Below are 18571 nucleotides of genomic sequence, written 5' to 3'. Positions count from 1 at the left end.
ATGTCTTTTCTAACAAGATCAATGCCTTTTCCTGTCTTGAATCCTCCATTCTGATCTGCTGGAAGGAGAAACAGTAGGTCCCTTAAAGCAGTCCATGTCTTCTTTTCTGAAACCTCTATATGTCATGTGTCTGTGGGGTACTATGTCTAGTCTTCCCAGAGGGGATTTTTTTTCTTTTTTAAAATGTTCTGCCTACATGTATCCCTACAGTCCAGAAGAGGGACCAGATCTCATTACAAATGGTTATGAGCCACTATGTGGTTGCTGGGAATTGAACTCAGGACCTCTAGAAGAGCAGTCAGTGCTCTTAACCTCTGAGCCAGCTCTCCAGCCCCCCCCAGGGGAATTGATGGAAATGCACTGTGGGTCTCTCTGTCTCACCCATGAAGTACCACAACAGAAGTGACAGAGTGTGAGGTTGGAAGAAAATATGGTCGGTAAATGTGAGTGAGTTGTACTGTGGCTGAGTATGAGATTTAAGCTGCCTGGCTTCCCGCCTTTTCCCTCTGGCATTGCCAGTGATTCCTAGAAGCCGTGTAATGTCTGGTGTAATTTTTCAGACTGACAATATGTGTTCTTCATTTGTTGTCATTTGGTTGGTTGGTTTGATACAGGGTTTCTCTGTATAGACCTGGCTGGCTTTGAACATGGAAATCCACCTGCCTCTGTCTCCCAAGTGCTGGGATTAAAGGTGTGGGCCACCATCTTAGTTAGGGCTTCTATTGCTGTGACAAAACATCATAAAAAAAAAAAAAGCAAGTTGGGCAAGAAGAGGTTTATTTGGCTTACACTTTAGCATTGCTATTCATCACTGAAGAAAGTAAGGATAGAAACACACACAGGACAGGAACCTGGAGGCAGGAGCTGATGCAGAGGTCATGGAGGGGGTTTCTGCTTACTGGCTTGTTCCCCATGGCTTACTTAGGGCTGGGCCCTCCCCCCTCCCCTATTGATCACAGCTGGATCTCAGTGAGGCATTTCTTCAGCTGAGGCTCCTTCCTCTGATGACTCTGGCTTGTGTCAAGTTGACACACAACCAAGCCAGTACAGCCACCATGCCCAGCTGACATGTTATTTTTGTAAAAGATGGGCAGATAAGAAAGAAAGGAAGATTGGAGCTGGAGAGATGGCTTATCAGTTAAAAGCACTTAAAGTTCTTCCAGAGGCAAACAGTCACATCAGGGGGACTAAAAATCCTCCTGTAACTACAGTTCCAGGGGACCTGATGGCCTCTGGTCTCTACCAGCACCTGCATACAAGTGGTAAACATAAACCCACATAGATGGGTGCACATACGTACATATAAAACTAAATAAGTATTTTTTTAAAGATTTATTTATTTATTTAGTCAGTCAGTCAGTCAGTCAGTCAAGTATCCTGCCTGTAGGCCAGAAGAGAGCACCAGTTCTCATTATAGGTGGTTGTGAGCCACCACGTGGTTGCTGGGAATTGAACTCAGGACCTCTGGAAGAGCAGTCAGTGCTCTTAAGCGCTGAGCCATCTCTCCAGCCCAATAAATAATTTTTAAAATGAAAGAAATATAAAGTGTCATTTCATCTGACACCACCTGAGCAGAAATTCTAGTGCCTTAATTAGGAAAATTGTCTCTAGATCTCTTATGGCAAAGACTGTTTTGAAAATAGAATTTGGGATGTAGACCTAGAGAGATGGCTCAGCAGTACACAGCACTACCTGCTTGCAGAGGACCTGGGTCCAGTTCTCAGCACCTACATGGGTGCTCCAGCCATCTTTAACTCCAGTTCCGGGGGATCTGACTCTCTTTTGGCCTCTGTGGGCACCAGGCAAAGATACATGCAGGCAAACATTTATATGCATAAAACAATTTTATTTTAAAATAAACATAATGCAACTTAGAGCATGGCATAGTAGCACAAACCTTTATTTTAGCACTTAAGCAGATAGATCTATGTGAGTTCAAGGCCAGCCCAGTCTACATGATGAGTTTTGGCCCAGCCAGGAGTACACCTTAAGAACCAGTGTCAAAAGAACCAAATCAAACAAAACTAAAACCCAACCAGAAGAAAAATCAAAGTTGGTCAGATCTTTGGCTTTTTCTTTATCTTCTTTCTTTTCTTTGGAATCACCGTTACAATGCATCGTGCTGATTGGCATTTAACTAAATCACTTTATAAACAAGGTTGGCCTCAGATTTGGGACAGCCCTCCTGCCTCTGACTTACGGTTTTGGAATTACAGGTTTATACCACTTTGTTTCACTCAGTAAGATTTTAAATGCCATGTTGAAGCAAAGTAAAAGTTAGTGGGGTTTGGAATCTAAGATCAATTACAAGCTTTTTGTTGTGGGTTGTTGTGATAACAGCTTTCGGAGTTAGAGCTCAGATCATCAGTGTCGGATCAGTCACCGTCTTAGTTAGATTTCTCCTGCTGGGATTAAACACTATGACTAAAACCTGCAGAGGAAAGGGTTCATCTTCCAGTTCTCAGGTCACACTGCCCTGAATGACTTGAGAGCAGAGCCTGGGGGTGGAACTGAAACAGAAGCCACTGCGCTGCTTACTGCTTACTCATCATGTCTTGTCACACTGCTTTCTTACCACCAGGGCCCGCCTGCCCGGGGGTAGCAGCCTCCCCAGTAGCCTGGGCCCCTACATCAGTTATTAATCAAGAAAAATTGCCTTTTTTCTGGCTGCCCTCTATAGACCAGACTAGCCTCAAATTTAGAAATCTATGTTGTCTCCCGAGTGCTGGTATTAAAGTTGTGTGCCACCACTGCCCAGCTTAAATGGAGAGTTTTAGAGACGGCCTTTTGTTGAGACAGGGGCTTATATAACCTAGGCTGGACCAGAATTCTCTATATTAGGATGATTTTGAATTTATGATTCTTCTACCTCCGTCTCACAAGTATTTTGTGTATGTGTGCGCGCGCACTCACATGCTCCCGCAGGTACTCATGTACCATGCTGTGTGTGTGTAGGTCAGAGGACAACTTGCAGGGCTTAGTTATTCTCTTCCACTGTGGGTTCTGGGGACTGAACTTGGGTTGCCAGGCTTGCATGACCAGCAAGCTCAAGGCATCTGCCTTTCTCTGTCTCCCCAGCACTGGGATTACAGGTGTGATCAGTGCTCCTGGATATTTGACACAGATTTGGGAGAACAGACTCAGCTCCTCATGCTGATACTGAAAGCACTGTGCTAACAGAGCTGTTTCCCTAGTGCTTGAGCTTGTTTGTTTGTTTGTTGTTTTTGGAGACGGGGTTTCACTGTTAACAACTCTGGTTGTCCTGGAACTTGCTTTGTAGACCAGGCTGGCCTTGAACTCACAGAGATTCCCCTGCCTCTGTCTCCTGAGTACTGGGATTAAAAGCAGGTGCCACCACCACTTAGCTTTTCTTTTTTAAATAGAAAAGTATGGTAGCAAATGCCTGTATTTCCAGTATTCAAGAGGCAGAGGCAGAAGAATCAGCATGAGTTTGAGTTTGAGGCCAGCACGGGCTACATAGTGATACCCCTGTCTCAAAGAAAGGGGTGGGGGAAGGGAAGGGAAGTACGCTGAGGCAGAGAATAGAGAGTGTGGGTACTGTGCAGAGCTGGTGTCTGCTGTCTCATCATTTCTTGGGCCAGCAGGCAGGCCTTTCAAAATGTAACACGGGCTTGGGATGTAGCTGAGAAGTAGGGTGGCTGTCTGAAAGGCACAAGTCCAGGACTATATCCCCAGCACCACAGAATGAATGAGGGAAGGAAGAAAAAGGAGGTGCAGTTCTGTATCAAAGCCTCCAGATGGCTCTGTCCTGCACAACACTTTGTTTAGGGGAATGTTAGAGAAAGCCTCAAGCTTTGAAAGCATTTTAGGTGGGGAGGCGGCAGGATTCCCAGGACTTTGGCTCTTTGTTCTGCCTTCACAGTCCTGGGAGACACAGGAAGAGGTTTTCTTTATATTCACATGTCTGAAGTTGGAAGAGTCATTTTCTCGTCTTCCAAGTATGAGTAGCCGTCTCTCTTTTGCTGAGCCTTCCTGGATGTCATGATCTCTGTGTCTTCCACAGGTCCAGTGTCCCATGAGCAGAAGCTGTCGCAGAGTTTGGAAATCGCCTTGACTTCCACCCTTGGCTCTATGCCTTCCTTTACTGCCCGTCTCTCCAAGGGGCAGCTCCAGCAGCTGGGCACAAGAGGGAGCAGTACTGCCAGAAGGCCAGACACCAGCTACGGTAATCCTCAGTGAGCCCTAGCATCTGCCTGTAGAATATGCTGGGCCTAGTCTTCGTGTGCTGTGGGTCTGCATAGCCAGCCCGCTTATTGTAATTCCCATTCTGGAGAGAGAGCTTTTCTCTGTCTTCTCCAGAAGGGTTTGAGGGGCTGCCTGGAAATGGGACTCAGCACAGGCAAGATCTTTAGTTGACCCTGTCATTCTGTGGACTCTGCCTGACTGTCCTTTACTGTAGGTTTGTTTTGATTTATTTGACATGGGGTCTTGCTGGCCTTGAACTTTCCAGTCCCCAAGTGCTGGGATTACAAAGGTGCACACCACACTTGGCTCTGGTAGACTACATAGTTCTCTCCTGGGACTTTGATGGTCCTGACCTTCCCTTCGTCTGATATCTGGGCTGTTTCATCTCCATATGAAGAAAGGTTTAGGTTTCAGAGGTCATCTTCTCTCTTCTTGGTAACATTTTCATCATTGCACTAGAAAAGCACCAGAGGTAGATTCATGGCCCAGATTTTGCCCAACAACAACAACAAAACAATCTAGGGTCATATTGTAAGGTAGATACAAAGTGAGGAATTGACTAATTTTTTTTTAATTTTATGTGTATGAATGTTTTTCCTGTGTGTATGTATATGTACCATGTCCATACCTGGTGGAGATCAGAAGAAAGTGTCAGATCTCCTGAAACAGGAGTTGCAGATACCTGTGAGCCACCATGTGGGTACTTAAAACTGAACCCAGGGTCCTGTAAGAGTAACCAGAGCTCTCTAACCATTGAGCCATCTCTCCAGCTCTCCAGCTCCCCAGTCCCCTTTTTTAAGCAAAGGACAAAATGAAACCGGAAGGGGCTGCTCAGGCTGGCTGTTGATTGCTCCTGCTGGTGCAGAGCCCGTCCCTCCTGTCACCTGGGTCTCCATCACACTCTCCCTACTCTGATTGGTTCTTCCTAACTATTGTCTTTCAAAGTGCCCAGGAAAACTGCCAGTCTCACGGCTGCTTGTCCTCGCAGCATCCAGGGGTGTGATTGGCCAGCCTGACCGCCTTTACCCACCTTCTCTTTCTTTTGGCCTTCAGACGATGCAGCTTCTTCCCTGACTTCCGCCATTTCTTTTCAGTTTCCCTTGCTAGAGTTCCTGCCAGTGAGAGCCCTCACCTAGTGCTGCTCTCGTGACCCCTTCCTCTCCTTCCCTCCCTGACAGCTGCTGGGACCCTTCTCATTGGCATCTCCAGCTACTCTGACCTGCACTGTCTGCTTTCAAAGCTCTCCTCCAGCACCCTCTGAGCCTGTGTTGGTAAAGAGCCTGTCTTCCACTTGGCAAGCTTTCACCATAGGAGTCCGTTTTTGCTCCAGTGTCCTCACTCATGATTAGGTCCTTGTATGCTCTCATTTGTGAGTGTGCCTGTACATAGTGCACACGTGCCACAGCACACATGTGGAGGTGGAGAGACAACTCTCAGAAGTTGGTTCTCCTCCACTGTGGGTGCCAGGGATGGAACTCAGGTCATCAGACAGGAAGTCCTTCTGTCCACTGAGCCATCTCATCAGCCCTTTTATGCTTTTCTTTGCTGTGATTCTGAAGAACACCCTAGTACCAATCCTGAATCCTCTTCCCCAGCCCTGTGAACTGCCTGCAGCTCCTGTGTTCAGCATCCCCACCGTCCTTACACAGAGTCTTTCACAGCTAACGATCACAGAGGTGTTCCACCTCTTAAGATTCACATGGTATGAATCAAAGCCCCACTGTCCTATGGTGTAGACCTTACCTCCTTTCCTCTGGATCACATCAAGGGAATCTGTAGTGAATCTTCAGGTTCACTGCCAGGCCAGGGCAGTTCCAGAAAGGAGCTGAGGGATTAGAAGGACAGATTGAAGTGCCCCTCTGGTGATTTCCCTCCACCGTGACTGTTCTGACCCTGATATTTGGGCCACATTGTGTTTTTCCCTCTTCTTGCAGCTAATCTTGTCAGGGTAAGCTTTGGCGGAGGAGTATACACTTTGTCTGCTCCCATGCACTGCATTTAGAAGCCAGTTCTTAAGCATTCATAGACAGCACCAAGATTGATAAAGATGGCAGAAGGGAGGCATGCCAGTTCCCAGCTGACTGAGGAACAGCCTCACCTGACCCTTTCTTGTTCTTTTGACTCACCAGAGCACCCCAGGAGTGTCTGTGGTCCAGCATGTGCCTCCTGCAAAAGAGCGTTTTCCTCCTACTGCACGAAGGAGCCTGTGTACCAGCTGCACTGTGGCCACCTCCTGTGCCGACCCTGCCTGAGTGAGCAGCAGCGCTCCCAGCCCATGATGTGTGCAGCCTGCCAGCAGCCAGTCGCCAGCCAGGATGTGCTGCGGGTCCATTTTTGAGGGACCAGCCTCAACTGAAGAAGCCCCATTTTGTGGGAGACCTGCAGGTGAAGGAAGCAAGAGCAGGATCCCAGTGGCCCTATTCTCTCCTGGCTTTTAGCACCTCATGGTGTATTACGAGGGCTGGGTCAGGACACCCCCTCCTGCTTAGACAACACAGGATAATAAAGCCATAGGCTGGGCTGGGGGGACATCCCTGTTCTCCCTGGCCTACCTTGCCACTCTCCAACCAGAGCCAGACTGTTCAGCAGCACTACCCCGGTACCATGGTGTCTGTATCACAGTTTCTCTGTGTAACAGCCCTGGCTGTCCTGGAACTTGCTCTGTAGACCAGGCTGACCTCAAACTCACAGAGATTCACCTGCCTCTGCCTCCCAAGTGCTGAGATTAAACGTGTGCACCACCACCACCTGGCTGCACACAACCTTCTGATGGAGTTTTGTGGATGGCGCTCAGTAGACTGTGACTCGGGACCTCATACAGCCTTCTCTGCCTCAGGGTCACGCAGAAGCAGACCATGGTAGGGCACATGACTTAGCCATGTGTCCCCCCTCCCCTGCAGACACTTGGAGCCTTAATAAAATGGCAGTTGACATTCACTGAGGCTTCCTCCTGGCACACGGGACAGGACAGCCATGTGCAGTTGCTGCCAGCTGTCAGGCAGTGGTTTAGATCTGTCTGGCATGGGTATGTCAGTGCCAGGGGAGGGGCAGTGGCTTCTATCAGGCCAGGTGCCAGAGTGTGTCTGGTTGCTCCTGGAGCCACTCTCTGAAGGAGATTCCTGTTCTCTATGTAGCCCATTGCAGGAAGATACTGGTTTATAGGCCACGTTTTTAACAAATTGTGTGTATGCGCATGGGCACGTGGGTGCCATGGTGTGCCTGTAGACGTCAGGACAGTTCAGGAGTTGGCTCACTCCCCAGCCTATGTGGTCGCGGGGCTGAAATTCAGGTCATTAGCGCTGTGGCAGTCTCCTCTACTCTCTGAACCACCTCTTTTGCTCCTGAGGGTACATTTTTCCCCCCATTTAAAATGAAACCTTACGGAGTCCCAAAGAAAACAAGGATTCCATACAGGTCTGTTCACTGTCAAGAGCTTCCAGCTTAGAAGGATATCTATGCAGGTCACCAACACTGTCCCCAACCCCTTGCAGGCAGGCTCCACCTTGTCTTTGAGACAAATCACAGCCCCTTGAACCACGTGTTCTTCGTTCCTACAGGTGGCCCAGAGCTCAGTCCTGAGGCTTAGGGAATCTGCTTTCAGAGTTCCCGGGGGACTTTTCCACGGAGGTGGCCAGTAGGGGATTGTCACCTCGTTCTCCTACACACCACACCACCAGGGTCTGCACGGACAGGCCCCCTGCACACCGCCACTCCACGTCTGAGCTGCCCTGCCATGTGTTCTGTCCTTAGCCGCACAACTACAGAGGGCATGGCTTGGGGCAAGAACCTCCCCACAACCTCTCATGGTCTCCGGAGTAGCCCACTTCTCACTCAGCCTTTACCCCTCAGTGTGAGTGTTGGGAGCTATGTCTGCCCCCAAAGAACTCTGCAGCTCTACCAGAGGTGTCTGTCCTGCTCTGTTGGACAAGGTCTGAAAGCCTTTGGGGTGGGCAGGACCTAGCCTGAGTCCAGTGGGGAATCATCCCATACCCTTAATATGATTAAGCTTTTCTCTTCAAGATCTGACCCCCACCCCCACCCTTGCCAGCACCACAGAGCTCTGGTTTTCTTCCCTAGAACGCAAGAATGAAAGCCTGGTGTAGTGCAAGCGTAAAGGCCAGCCTGGGCTCTGTAGCAAACACTGTCTCAAAGACACAAAAATAAAAAGAAATACGCGATTTGGCCCCATGGTGTTTTATTTCTCATTAGAGACTGGACCTGGGACCAGGCATAAAATAGCTTCCCAGTCAACATGCAGAGCTCAACTCCACTGACCAAGAAGACTCAGCCACAGCTTCGCCTTCATCAGGCAGCCTTCCTGTCCTGGTCTTTGCCTGGTAATGGGGTCATGTAGGCAGTGGAGGTGCGAGGCTGGAGACCAGCTGCAGACATGCTGCCCTCTCGTCTTCTGAACCAGAAGCAGGCCAGCTTGAGGTGACAGGCCACAGCAACCATAAGCTCTGGGTCTTCACTCCCTAGGCGAGCAGGTGAGGCCTGATCAGCTGTCCTGTGGGGCCGAGGCTCTGACCCTCAGCCACCCCCTGAGCAGGCGGAAGGGAGGCTCTGTCCAAATTAGTCTTGGAAGCAGAAGAAATAGAAGAACCAGGCAGCCAGGAAAAAGAACAGCAGCTGCTCATTGCTCAAAGAGAACCCCTCCTCCCTGCAGGGGGGCAGCTGGGCCCAGCAGTTCTGGGCTCCCGAGGCTGATTTGGAACACCCAGCCCCACACCTGTTCGACTTCTTCCTATGGGTCTCCATCTTGAGGCCACTCAAATGCTGGGCTCCTTTCCATGCCCTCGAGAAACAGGGTTTCTGACGCTGGAGTTCCTGTAACTAGGTCTGCAGACAAAGAAAGCAGCCTCCCACTGCCAGTGCCATTGTGACGCCGTCCTGAATGCCATTGTGATGGCCACCGGGGTAGGAGTGGGGATTCTGTGGGTTGGCCTCCCACAGAGCTCCTGTGGGGATTAAGGAGGGCCTGGCCCCCAGCTTCCCCGCTCTGCCCCCATTGAGACCTGCTGTCTTCTCACCTGGCCTCGAGGCCTCATGCACGTGCAGCGTCTTCTCTTGGGGAGAGCTGGGCTGGGGACTGGCCAAAGCCACACAGTTCAGAACAGTCAGCTTCAGTTACTGACTTTTAGAATCTGGGTGTCATGGCTCATCCCTGTATTCCCAGCCCTTGTGCTGCAGAGAGAAGCCACATTTCATGTAAGCTCCTGGTCTGGACAGTTGGAATACAGAACCAGCTCTGCCGTCACAGTTCAGCATGCTCACAGCACAAGGCCAAGATGTAACAGTGAAACCGGCCTGCCTGTCGCCTCATAGAAACCTTTCTCCTAGGACAGGACACCCCTAAATGGGGGGGGGAGAGTACAGGCTGGCTTGAACCCCACTCTATACTAACCCTTGACCACCGCCTGGGGCTCCACCTGCTGAAGTGGCTCTGCCTGCCCCCTGCTCCCTACCCCATTCTTTGGATGACACCCAGGGTCTCATTCTAGGCAAGTGTTCACCCCACACGCCACCCTCATCATCTGAGGGCACAGGGGTGAAGGTGGAGGAGGGGACAGCTTGTTCCCGCTGCTGGTGTCCCCTAGCAACAAAACGGCACTACGGTCACCAAACATGTTGGTGTTGTGTCTTCCAACACTTCTCTAAAGGGAGCCAACCCCACTGGGCACCCATGCTGAGCAATCAAACCCCAGGCCTCAGGCACATGAGGCAAGTAAGCTACTACGAGGCCACAACCCCAGCCGAAAATATGAGGGCTTTTATATGTGCCTAAGTGTGTGGGTACACACATGCACTCCGTGGTGGCCAGAAGAGGACATCAGATCCTCTGGAACCGGAGTTCTAGGGAGTTGTGAGCCAGCCGACAGTGGGTGCTGGGAAGAAGAGCATCTAACCCCGGAGCTACCTCTCCAGCCCCAAGAGCTGTAGATAGAGCATGCGTACAAGCTATTCTGTGCACAAACGCCTGCCCCCTCTTCCTATCAAGGTTACTGGAAGAACAGCCAGAGTCACCAGGAAAAGCTTGAAGTTTGAGGCCCGGTCTAGCTTAGTGCTCAGCCCTTTGTCCACTGCAGTGTGCTCAATAAGCGGAGCCCCGAGCCGGGCGTGGCTGTCTTTGGAAGAACTAATCCATGATAGATTAAAGAAACAGAAGTCTGATTGGGTATGAGAATTAGTGTAAAGGTGACATCACCGATAAAGAGGGAGACTGCTTGCTTAGCGCTCACGAAGCTCTGGGCTCCATCCCCAGCACTGCATAAACTGGACGTGGAGACACATGGCCTTAATACCAGCAGTCAGGCGGTAGAGAGGAGAATCAGAAGTTCAAAGTTGCCCTTGATTGTATACCAGATTTGAGGGCAGCCTGGGTTACATGAAACCCTGTCTCAGAAGGGGAAAAAAAAAGTCAGTTAGTGGACTTTTCAACATGTGAGTAAGTAGTTTGAGAATCACTGGAAGGGTGAGGATGGTTAAAGGAACAGAATGAGCAACTTGTCAAAGAGAGGCAAACTGGTTCTGATGAAGTCGCAGTGTTTTAACTCCAGCCTGTGGGTGAGCGGGGCCTTCACAAGCTCTGTTAAGTCCTGCTGGAGGGAGCACAAAGGGTACAGGCTCTTGGGAGGGGATGTGACAGGCTAGCCAAGTCGTAGATGCATGACCTAGTCACTTTCCCTCGAAGATTCTAACCTAAAAATTCTAATGGAAAATATGGAAAGAATTGCTGCCTCAGGGCATGGTTATAGCCCCAGCTGCCTATGTTGAGGCAGAAGGTTCCGCTGAGCCCCTGAATTCAAGATCAGAGTGGGCAGCATAACAAGATCCTATCTCAAAAAAAAAAACCCAACCAAACAGAAAATGCCAACTGGGCTTGGTAACACTGATCTTTAATCTCAGCACTCAGGAGGCATAGGCACATGAATCTCTGAGTTCGAGGCTAGCCTGGTCTACAGAGTGAGTTTCAGGACAGCCATGGCTACACAGAGAAATGCTTTCAAAACAACAACAAATAAAACAAAAAACCCAACCCAAAAGTTGTGAATCTGAGGAGACTGAGACTGGCAGAGGGTTGGAGTGGGGTGAGGGAGGGGAAGGTGGTGACAGGATGGAGGGAGGGGTGGAGGGGGGACAGGATGGAGGGAGGGGTGGAGGGGGAGGGTGGTGACAGGATGGAGGGAGGGGTGGAGGGGGAGGGTGGTGACAGGATGGAGGGAGGGGTGGAGGGGGAGGGTGGTGACAGGATGGAGGGAAGGGGTGGAGGGGGAGGGTGGTGACAGGATGGAGGGAGGGGTGGAGGGGGAGGGTGGTGACAGGATGGAGGGAAGGGGTGGAGGGGGAGGGTGGTGACAGGATGGAGGGAGGGGTGGAGGGGGAGGGTGGTGACAGGATGGAGGGAGGGGTGGAGGGGGAGGGTGGTGACAGGATGGAGGGAGGGGTGGAGGGGGAGGGTGGTGACAGGATGGAGGGAGGGGAGGAGGGGAAGGTGGTGACAGGATGGAGGGAAGGGGTGGAGGGGGAGGGTGGTGACAGTATGGAGGGAGGGGTGGAGGGGGAGGGTGGTGACAGGATGGAGGGAGGGGTGGAGGGTGGTGACAGGATGGAGGGAGGGGTGGAGGGGGAGGGTGGTGACAGGATGGAGGGAGGGGAGGAGGGGAAGGTGGTGACAGGATGGAGGGAAGGGGTGGAGGGGGAGGGTGGTGACAGGATGGAGGGAGGGGTGGAGGGGGAGGGTGGTGACAGGATGGAGGGAGGGGTGGAGGGTGGTGACAGGATGGAGGGAGGGGTGGAGGGGGAGGGTGGTGACAGGATGGAGGGAGGGGAGGAGGGGAAGGTGGTGACAGGATGGAGGGAAGGGGTGGAGGGGGAGGGTGGTGACAGGATGGAGGGAGGGGTGGAGGGGGAGGGTGGTGACAGGATGGAGGGAGGGGTGGAGGGTGGTGACAGGATGGAGGGAGGGGTGGAGGGGGAGGGTGGTGACAGGATGGAGGGAGAGGGTGGAGGGGGGACAGGATAGAGGGAAGGAGTGGAAGGGGGACAGGATGGAGGGAGAGGGTGGAGGGGGGACAGGATGGAGGGAGGGGTGGAGGGTGGTGACAGGATGGAGGGAGGGGTGGAGGGGGAGGGTGGTGACAGGATGGAGGGAGGGGTGGAGGGGGAGGGTGGTGACAGGATGGAGGGAGGTGATGGAGGCGAGAGTCATCAGAATGCATTATATGCATGTATGAAATTATCAAAGAACAAAATTAATTTTAAAAATTAGTATAGGGAGCCAGGCGATGGTGGCGCACACCTTTAATCCCAGCACTCGGGAGGCAGAGGCAGGCGGATCTCTGTGAGTTCGAGGCCAGCCTGGACTACAAGAGCTAGTTCCAGGACAGGCTCCAAAGCCACAGAGAAACCCTGTCTCAAAAAACAAAAACAAAAACAAAAAAAAAATTTAGTATAGGGGCTGGAGTGATGGCCTAGCAGTTAAGAACACTGGCTGCTCTTCAGAGGACCTCGGTCAATGCCCATGGGGCATCTTACAGCCATGTGTAGCAACTTCAGGTCCAGGGGGATTCAATGCCCTCTTCTGGCCTTTGAGGGCACCAGGCACAAAAATAGTGCACAGATATAGTTGTAGGCAAAACACTCATCACATAACATACGTTTTTAAAAATTAGAATAGAAAAAGAAAGTTTATAAAAATTCTCTGCTAGGGGGAGGGAAATGGGAGGCTGGGAGGAGGCGGAAATTTAAAAAAAAAAATCTCTGCTACCAGAAAGTATTGTAGGCAGCTTGATCTGGTCCTTTGGGGGACGTGGAGTCATATTACCTGGAGGGACTATCTACATCCAGACTGCAGTTTAGACTCAAGAAAAGGTGACATATATGATTTTATATATATTTAGGAAATTATGAACACCTTGAGGGGCATCCATGGTTTTTTTTAAAAAAAAGAAAAAGAAAAAACAACTTTGTATTAAAATGCTAAAGGAGGGCTGAAGGCACCTCCCAGGGTTTGATTCCCAGCATCACATACGCAGGAAGAGGAATGTATTGAGGTGATGTCCTGGTTCTGTGGTAGATGGTTTATATGAATTATTTAATCAACTCTAGTTTGGGGAGTAAAATGAGACTCAGTTATGTGAGGAAGTGTGACCCGCTCTGCCTACACTGATCTGGTGGACGGCCGCTGGCACCCTGTCTAGAGCAGTATGGTTCTCAGCTTTCCTAAGGCTGCTACCCTTTGATACCGTTCTTCATGTTGTGGTGACCCCAATCATAAATTATTTCCATTGCTACATCATCATAACTAATTTTGCTGCTGTTCTGAATCATAATGTGTGTTTTCTGATGGGCCTAGGTGACCCCGTGAAAGAATCATTCATCCCAAAAGGGTCACAACCGAAGGGTTGAGAATCACTGATCTACAGGACCCTGCGTGAAGAACAAGAGGCCCAGCAGACTTTAAACACAGAAGAGCAACCACATGACCCACTGTCAGAACAGTGTTGAGATTTTTCCCATTACACCTCTTGGTGCAAAGAATAAAGATGCTTCCCCAGACAGGCCCTCTGCAGAGTCGGCTTCAGGCCTCATGACAGTCGGCCTTCTCCTGGCTCCAGTGTGAAGGGAAGAGCACCCACCGCGCACTCACCAGTGGGAGGGTGTGGGAAGGTCCTCAGACTGCGTCTAGGGCTTTGGGGTGTCAGGATCCTGATGAGGTGGGCTAGAGTCTGGCAGAGAAAGTGTGTGTCACTTGATGCCCAGTGAACCCTGTGTGGCCCTGGTGGAACTTGAAGGCATGAAGGAGAGAGATGGGGGACAGATTGGGGGACAGCCATCCCAGAAACAGCCCATGACAAAGAAGGCTGGACTACGGTGACTCCCAACTGGGCTTTAATAAGGCCTGTCCAGCGCAGCGGCAACTGGCTCTTGTGTTAGCTCTCTGGAGGCGGAGGCCGGCAGAGCCCTATGACGTCCAAGCTGGCTTGGTCTACATAGCAAATTCCAGGCCAGCCAGGGCTGCAGAATGAGACTCTGTCTCAAAAAGGGGTTGGGAAGAAAGAGCTCCGCAGCCAACTCCACTTCCAGGGGATCTGCGGCCCTTCTCTGTGGGCACCAAGCACGCATGTGGCGCAAAACACTCATACACATAAAACACATACATAAGTCTGAAAAGGGGGTGGGGGAGGAAGGGCAGGAGCCTGGAGTAACAGCCCGGTGGGTTAGAGAACACACCGCTCTTCCCAGGACCCATGTCAGGTGGCTCACAAACACCTGTAGCTCCGGCCTCAGGATTCAATACCTCTTCAAGGCACCTGCCATCAAATAGAGACACACATGAACCTAAAAAAATAAGTTCAAAAAAAAAAATGAGAAGGATAAATGCAGAAAATCAAATGGGTCAGATAGCAGCCCCAAGCTGGCCTTTGCCTCCCAGGAACCTCCTTGATTCTTGGTGCCCTCTCTCTGGGCCCAGAGGGAGACCCAGACATTAGTTATGACTCAGCTGATGAAATGTACCCCCTTGGCTCATTAATTAGGAAGTCTGTAATTAGCCTGTCTCGCAAGCTGGGAGCCTCTGGAGAGGACCCCTTTCACCTGCCTTCCTCCCCCTCCCTCGGGGGGAATGAGCTCAGACGGGGGAGCTTTGCCCCTGAGACGCAAGGGGGGAAGGAGACCATGAGCAACACGGAAAATGAGATGCCGGGGCACACGCTCCTGCGTGCGATTGCCTCAGAGAGGTCACCTCTAATGAGACGATGGAGATGAGGTACGGTGTCTGAACCCTCAAAGTTTCCTCTTAGAAACCCACACGCTCCTGCGTGTGATTGCCTCAGAGAGGTCACCTCTAATGAGACAAGGGAGATGAGCTACAGTGTCTGAACCCTCAAAGTTTCCTCCTAGAAACCCACAGGGAGATTGGGATGTGGCCCAACCCAGCTGCTGCAGCTCTGTTGGCAGAAGCTGAAGCCGCAAACTTTTAAATTTTTTTTTTTATACAGGGTCTCATTTTACAGCCCCTGCATGTCCTAAAACCCTCGATGTACACTTAAAACTCAGAGGTCCGCCTGCTTCTGCTTCCTCAGTGCTGAGATTAAAGGCGTGAGGGACACCAATGCATGCAATAAATACACTCTGTTTTACAAGGACATGGCACGGTGGCACAAGCTTTTAATCCCAGCATTTGGAAGGCAGAAACAGTAGGGTCTCTGTAAGTTCAAAGCCAGTTCTGGTCTGCATAGTGAGTTTCAAGACAGGACTACAGAAACCCTGTCCCAAAAGCAAAAAACCAAAAGCAAAAACAATGAACCAAAACCCTGTACAGCCTGACTGGAGAGACGGTCCAGTGACTGCTGACTATTGACTCAAACCCAGGTCCTCTGGAAGAGCTCGAAACTGCTGAGTCATCTCTCCAGCCCCCACCAGTGAAGTGCTTGTTTGTTTTAATTGTTTGCTTTGAAGCGGGGTTGTTTTATTTGTTTGTTTGTTTGTTTGTTTTGAGACGAGGGAGGTTTCTCCTTGGCTGTTTGGGAACTCTCTCTGCGGATCAGGCTGACCTCGAACTGACAGACAGAGCAGTGGTGGCGCACGCCTTTAATCCCAGCACTCCACTCAGGAGGCAGAGGCAGGCATCGCACGCCTTTAATCCCAGCGCTCCACTCAGGAGGCAGAGGCAGGCGGATCTGGTCTACAGAGTGAGTTCCAGGTCAGCCAAGACTACATAGAAAAACCCCCGTCTTGAAAAACAAACAAGACAAGACAGAAAAACTGAATGCCCTACCCTAGAACACCTCACCTGATTTTCTTAGACCTCAGTGAAATTGGGCACGGTGGCACACGCCTGAAATCCCAGCGCCGGGGTAGGTGAAGACAAAAGAATCGAGACCAAATTCAGCGACAGAGCAAGACCAGGATACATGGACAGAGTCTCAAGTCTCCAGTGGGGGAGGAAGTGGGGCTGGACATCACATAAGTAACCTTGAAAACAAATTTGATTTGCCCCAGGTCACACAGCAATGCCCCAGAGAGCTAAGGCTGGTCCCCAGGGCTTCCCACCTCCCTTCATTTTTTCTAGAACTGAAAAACCCACCGTTTGGCAAAAGCTTCCAGTATAGTAATAAAAACAGATGATGGTGTCCTTCATGTCCGAGGGCTTTCATTGGAGGAGGAATGCAAACACACATGCCCACCCCGCAGAAAGGAGAGAGGTGCAGGTGGAGAGGGAGGGAGGAAGGGAGGAACTTCAGGGTAGAGGAGGTATCAACCAGCTGGGACCCCATCAACACAGACCCAAGGCAGGAAAGAGTAAAAGGAACGAGGGGCTGGAGAGGTTAAGACTGCGTTTGGTCCCCAGCACCCATTTCAATGGCTCACAACTGCCTGGAACTCCAGCCCCAAGGACTCTGATGCCCTCTCCTGTATTCTAGGAACTCCTGGACTCATATGGACATACAGAAGCATGCATGATTTACAGTGAGAGATGCTCTAGACGGGACAGTGAGTATTAAGCTTTGGGAGGTGTGGCTACTTGAACCATGACACCACTGCAGATTGGAACCCTGGAAGCAAACCAGGTGCTACATCGAACTGTGTTAAAGTCATAAGGCCAGATTCCAGGCCAATGGGAGCTGTCACTGGGCGGTTCAAAGATGCTCAGAATGAAGACATGAACTGGTACATCATTCATTTGTAGAAAGTATAAAGATACCCTAGGAAGAAGAGAAGGGACACGGTGCCAGGTCTTGGGATGTTCCAGCGTGTAGAAGCCAACGTGAAGCCAGAAAGGGAAGCAGAAAGAATTTTTCTGGAAGATCCAGGAAAGCATGCCAGAGGAGCCAGATGAAGTGTGCTGTAAAAAGGGACAACGGCTCCATCGTGTGAAATTCTGCTGGGAGAGGCCGTGTAGAATAAAGACACGATTGGGCCCGCCAAAATGGCAGCACACTTTATGGTCATAATAAAGGAGTTTCGGTAGACTGGTCTGGGCAGGAATCTGAGTGGAGGGAGTTACAGAGTAAATATTGACTTGAACAGGAATGACAGATAGTGGGACAGACATAATGACTCATATCTTTAATGGCAACACTCCCAAGGCAGAGTAGGCTGTGAGTTTGAGGCTAGCCTGGTCCACTTAGAGATTTCCAGTCCAGCCAGAGATACAGAATGAGAACCTGTCTCAAAAAAAAAAAAAAAAAAAAAAAAAGCTATTTGGGGAAAACAGGCTATGAGGGAAATATAGAAGGTTCGAGGTGTCTTGGGAGTCCATGCCGCACGTGGGGTGGGGTATCTGAGATGAAGAGCCAGCATGCTCATGGGACCTTTTCTAGCCAGCAGAGATACTGAGAAGGTGGAGATTAGGTCTAGTGAACCTTTGGCATCCATGCCCAGGGACAGAGCATGGCATTCTCCAAGGGGCCTTAGAATGACATCCCTGGTGCACATGGCTGGTCAAGGGCTCTGGAGACCCCTAGACTGGTCCCTGGACTTGTGTCTTTCAATCAGGTTCCATCAGCTTTCAGATGATAATTTGGAAATGAAGCCCAGAGAAGGTAAATAAGGCCACAGAGCAGGCATCTGCCCCTCCCTGCCCCTGCAGCATCCGCCTCACTAATGAGCAGGACAACAGTCTATCCTAAGGCTCATTCTCATCCGTAAGCGGAAGAGGGTTTCTTCTGGCCAAGGAAGTTTTCTCTCTGGAAAACAGCCTCTTCTCTCTTAGTGAGGACATTGGTAATACAGCGCCGTGTTGCGTAACATGACCGCGACACGACACAAGCACTTGAGTTTCACGGTCAGTGACTCAGTGCTCAGAACCTGTGCCTATGCCGTTGTTACTCTACTTCATCACTTTGTGCTGGGAGTGACCTGCCCAATCAGGAAGCTTCGAGACACAGAAGCCAAAGTACTTGACTTCCTATCAGCTGCCTCTTACAGAGGCCTCGGGTGCCAACAGTCATTCCTGAAAAGACTGAGTGTGAGAGGCCACCTTGGCTCCCGGGCCCCACTGTACTTGGTGAGGCAGAGGCCAAACAGTCCTCTGGAGCTCCTCTGAAGCACACTGGTATACCCAGGAGCCTATGGGAGCTGGAAGGTCCAGGCCTGTGCACACAGTCCAGAGGGAATGGGCTGGCTAGTCTGTGTCCAAGTCCAGAGGGGTTTTCTGGTGGCCGAGGAAAGGAGGCTGTGAAGGCTAAAGGAGTGTGGTGGTACATGCCTTTAGTCCTAGCATTGGAGAGCTGGAGCCAGAGAGACTAAGAGTTCAAAGTCAGCTTCTGCTACATAGTAGGTTCAAGGTCAGTCTGGACTGCATTAGACTGCCAAAGAAACAAATGATTTACAACTTAAAGTCAGGAGCTAACCCTGCTTC

At 50.7% G+C, this 18571-nt stretch overlaps 1 protein-coding gene across 7 annotated transcripts in view; it reads left to right on the top strand.

The window, feature by feature from the left end:
- Ubox5 (U-box domain containing 5) overlaps positions 1 to 8384 on the top strand; it is a 41745-nt gene extending 33361 nt beyond the window's left edge. For 6 of the 7 annotated variants that reach the window (XM_075962182.1, XM_075962179.1, XM_075962180.1 and 3 more), the window contains 2 exons: positions 4025 to 4186; positions 6336 to 8384. In XM_075962182.1, coding sequence (XP_075818297.1) covers positions 4025 to 4186; positions 6336 to 6544 — 371 coding nt within the window. In that variant the 3' untranslated portion in view covers positions 6545 to 8384. The remainder of the gene's footprint in view (positions 1 to 4024; positions 4187 to 6335) is intronic. The other variant, XM_075962178.1, reaches the window with a different exon arrangement.
- Positions 8385 to 18571: the final 10187 nt, after the last annotated feature.

Source organism: Microtus pennsylvanicus, chromosome 2, assembly GCF_037038515.1.
Source record: "Microtus pennsylvanicus isolate mMicPen1 chromosome 2, mMicPen1.hap1, whole genome shotgun sequence".
NCBI lineage: Eukaryota > Metazoa > Chordata > Mammalia > Rodentia > Cricetidae > Microtus > Microtus pennsylvanicus.
Note: the sequence above shows the minus strand (reverse complement) of the source record. Positions and strands in the feature narration are given on the sequence as shown.